The 3,590-nt window shown below is 54.8% G+C and overlaps 1 protein-coding gene across 1 annotated transcript; it reads left to right on the top strand.

Moving 5' to 3' along the window:
• The first annotated feature begins 297 nt into the window (after positions 1–297).
• On the top strand, positions 298–1,477 carry LOC119273599 (cationic peroxidase SPC4-like). Its single transcript, XM_037554706.1, has 2 exons — positions 298–567; positions 644–1,477. The coding sequence occupies exons 1-2, from the start codon at positions 298–300 to the stop codon at positions 1,475–1,477; spliced, it is 1,104 nt and encodes a 367-aa protein (XP_037410603.1).
• Positions 1,478–3,590: the final 2,113 nt, after the last annotated feature.

The following is a 3,590-nucleotide window of genomic DNA, read 5'->3' as shown; positions in this document are numbered from 1 at the left end:
TTGGAAGTAAAGAAGAGGTAGATATATAGACGTACGGATAGATAGGTTCTCTTGTTCGTTTCTTACCTCGATCCTCGCGCCGACCCGCTCCCACGATCATCATGTCCGTCCATCCATGCAAGCATCCATGTGTCATGCATGCTCCCAGCCTCCCACGTACGTGTCGACCAGAAGCTAGCGTCCGCGTCGTCTATAAAAGCAAGGTCACCTACACGTACCTAGCGGCAGAGCAAGCCGAGTCACGGTGGCACACAGTGAAAGACACGGGAGACGACGAGAAGCAAAGCAGTAGAGAGCATGGCTCGTGGCGCCCCTATGCTTGCAGCGGTAGTGATAGCTGCGGTGGCACTTGGGTCTGTAGGGGCGAGAGAGCAGGAGGCCGCCGGCGGAGGGGGCGACGACTTGAGGCAGCCTACAGTGGCGCAGGGCCTGTCGTTCGACTTCTACCGGCAGCTCTGCCCCAGGGCGGAGTCCATCGTGCGTGACTTCGTCCTGGACGCCGTCCGGAAGGACATCGGCCTCGCCGCCGGCCTGCTTCGCCTACACTTCCACGATTGCTTCGTGCAGGTACGTACCGTTTCTTGCCAGCTCAGTTGATCGCCTCCCATCAACCCATTCATGAACGCGCCGCACATGCATGCAGGGCTGCGACGCGTCAGTGCTTCTAGACGGGTCGGCGACGGGGCCGGGGGAGCAGCAGGCGCCGCCCAACCTCACTCTCCGCCCGTCCGCCTTCAAGGCCGTCAACGACATCCGGGACCGACTGGAGCGCGAGTGCCGCGGCGCCGTGGTTTCCTGCTCCGACATCCTGGCGCTAGCCGCCCGCGACTCCGTGGTCGCCTCAGGCGGGCCGGAGTACCGCGTGCCCCTCGGGCGCCGCGACAGCCCCAGGTTCGCCACGGCGCAAGACGTTCTCTCCGGTCTTCCCCCGCCGTCCTCGAACGTGCCGTCCCTCCTCGATGTGCTCCGGAAGATCGGCCTCGACGCCGCCGACCTCGTCGCGCTCTCCGGCGGCCACACCGTGGGGCTCGGGCACTGCACATCCTTCGACGACCGGCTCTTCCCACGCCCTGACCCCACCATGAGCCCGGACTTCCTTGGCAGGCTGAAGCGGACGTGCCCGGCCAAGGGCACCGACGCGCGCACCGTGCTGGACGTGCGCTCCCCCAACGTGTTCGACAACAAGTACTACGTGAACCTGGTGAACTGGGAGGGGCTCTTCGTGTCCGACCAGGACCTCTTCACCAACGCCACCACCCGGCCCATCGTGGAGCGCTTCGCGCGCAGCCAGCGCGACTTCTTCGACCAGTTTGGCGTGTCCATGGTCAAGATGGGCCAGATCAAGGTGCTCACCGGCGACCAGGGCCAGGTTCGCCGCAACTGCTCCGCTCGCAACACCGGCACTGCTGACGGCCTCCAGTGGTCGTCCCTGGTGCAGACCGTCGTCGACGCCGCCGCGGAGAGCCTCGGTTTCTAAATCTAGTGGAGTAGCTGTTAGCCATGCATGTCGTAATAAAATATGAGCAGGGCAGCCATGGTTGATGCGGCTGTGTAAGAGCATCCACAGTGTGGTCTTTTTCCGCCTCTAAGATTGCCTCTAAGGTCTTGGAGGCTTACCCTATACATTGCAGTCCTGGCATCCACAGATGTACCTTCTCTTGACCCAAACGTCTGCTAGGCTGCCAGCTAGCAGACTTACGGTGACCTGTTAGTTTAATCGATCGATGCTTATGTTTCCTTGTTTCTAGCCCTTTTATCGCGGATTACACCCAGCCTCAACAACGCAATCTGACAAAGACATTACCGATGCACACAGCCAACGACAGTAAAAAGAAAAAGATCATGCAACAGTGATCAATTTCGTGTAGCTGCAGCATGAACCAACATTTAGATTGTAGCTGCAGCATGAACCAACATTTAGGCAAGAGGTCTGCTTCGGTACACACACCCCCCTCTCCCCCTCCCCTCCCCCTCGCTTAATGTATAAGGGCATCTTGGGCATACGACGTATCCTCTGGCGTGCCCATACAGGTAGAGCCGAGCGCACGGCTCGAGCCGATACGGCCGGCTCGCATCTACCCTCTCCCCGTCGTGCAAAAAAACCCACGACCATCGTTGATCACGCGGCCCATTCCAACGTCGCCCCGTCCCGCCGATCGCCGCCCTTACCCGCCGATCGCCGCCTTTCCCCGCCGATCTAGCCGTGATCACGCTGCCAATTCCAACGTCTTCCCATCCGGCCGATCGCCGCCTTTCCCCGCCGATCGTCGATCATTTTCCCCGTCTTCACCCGGGATCTAGACGGCGCGGACGTTGTTGGAGTCGCCCGCCATACGTGATGTCGCCTCCGTACAGGTCGTCACGGTGACGTGGCCTACGTGGACGCCGTCGCCGCCCGCAACTCCGTGATCAACCTCTCCGGGAACGTTCTCGCCGTCCGCAGCCACGCCAAGCTGGCCGAAGTGCACGTGCACGCCATATAAGCCGTCTAGTTTGTCAAAAAAAATTGTATCTGTAAAATAATTATGTGCAATCACTTGTTAGATATGAAGTTGTCATCTGTATGATCGTAGTACATTTAATTTGATTTTAAATTGATAGATCAATTCTTATTATAATATTGCAGTGTTGGTTGTGAGATTATTCAATGGATAAAGAAACTGCATTTACGGATCTGTTTTTGGACACGAGTGAGTGGGATGGTAGCGATAGTGTTGATCGTACGAATGGTAATGATAGTAAAGATGATGATGATGGCAGCGACAATGAATCCTGGTCGTCGTACGATAATTTACTTGAGGAGGATTTTCAAAAGAAGGGGGAGGGTTCTTGTAGTGAAAACGCAAGTGTTGTGTACAATCTTTTCGTCGGATGAAGAACCATATGATACTTACATGTGCATATGTTTTTTTATGTGCAGGAGGATATTGACGTCCAGAACGAGGAAAATCATGGTGTTGAATCTTTCGCGGATAACATAAGCCAGGTTCGGTCTAAAATTTAAGATGTCATTGAATAATAAAAACTTGTTAATGACAACTTACACTTGCTTATGTGGAATATTGTAGGCTAACTTTGATGGTTGGAGTGGTGATGATGAATATGAGCATGAGGATGGAGCTAATATGGACATTGGGGAAGCTGAAATCCAGCAACGTGCACTGGAGACACAGTTGAAGGTTATGGGTATGACATTTGCATCACAATGGGAGGCCTACATGTTCTATAATAACTATGCCAAAGACCGTGGATTCAGTATCAGAAAAGATAAGGTGAAACGAGGAAAAGGACTTTCAACCACTGTTCAGTATAGGCGATACGTTTGCTCGAGGGCAGGAAAACGTCTCAGTAAATTTTTAAACCCGGAGGGCCGTACCCGCAGGCTAAGACCTGAGACTCGTTGCGAGTGTGGCGCACATTTAGTCGTGAAGTTGGACAAAGGACGTGCAGTTTGGTTCGTGGCAGCTTTTATGGATGATCACAACCATTTGTTAGCTAGACCAGATGAGGTGGTATTTCTGCGGTCACATCGAGTGATGGGAGATCACCAGATAGCTGAGATCTTGGCGATGGAAGGAGCTGGGATCAGA

Source organism: Triticum dicoccoides, chromosome 3A, assembly GCF_002162155.2.
Source record: "Triticum dicoccoides isolate Atlit2015 ecotype Zavitan chromosome 3A, WEW_v2.0, whole genome shotgun sequence".
Lineage (NCBI taxonomy): Eukaryota > Viridiplantae > Streptophyta > Magnoliopsida > Poales > Poaceae > Triticum > Triticum dicoccoides.
This window is presented reverse-complemented; position numbering and strand designations above follow the sequence as displayed.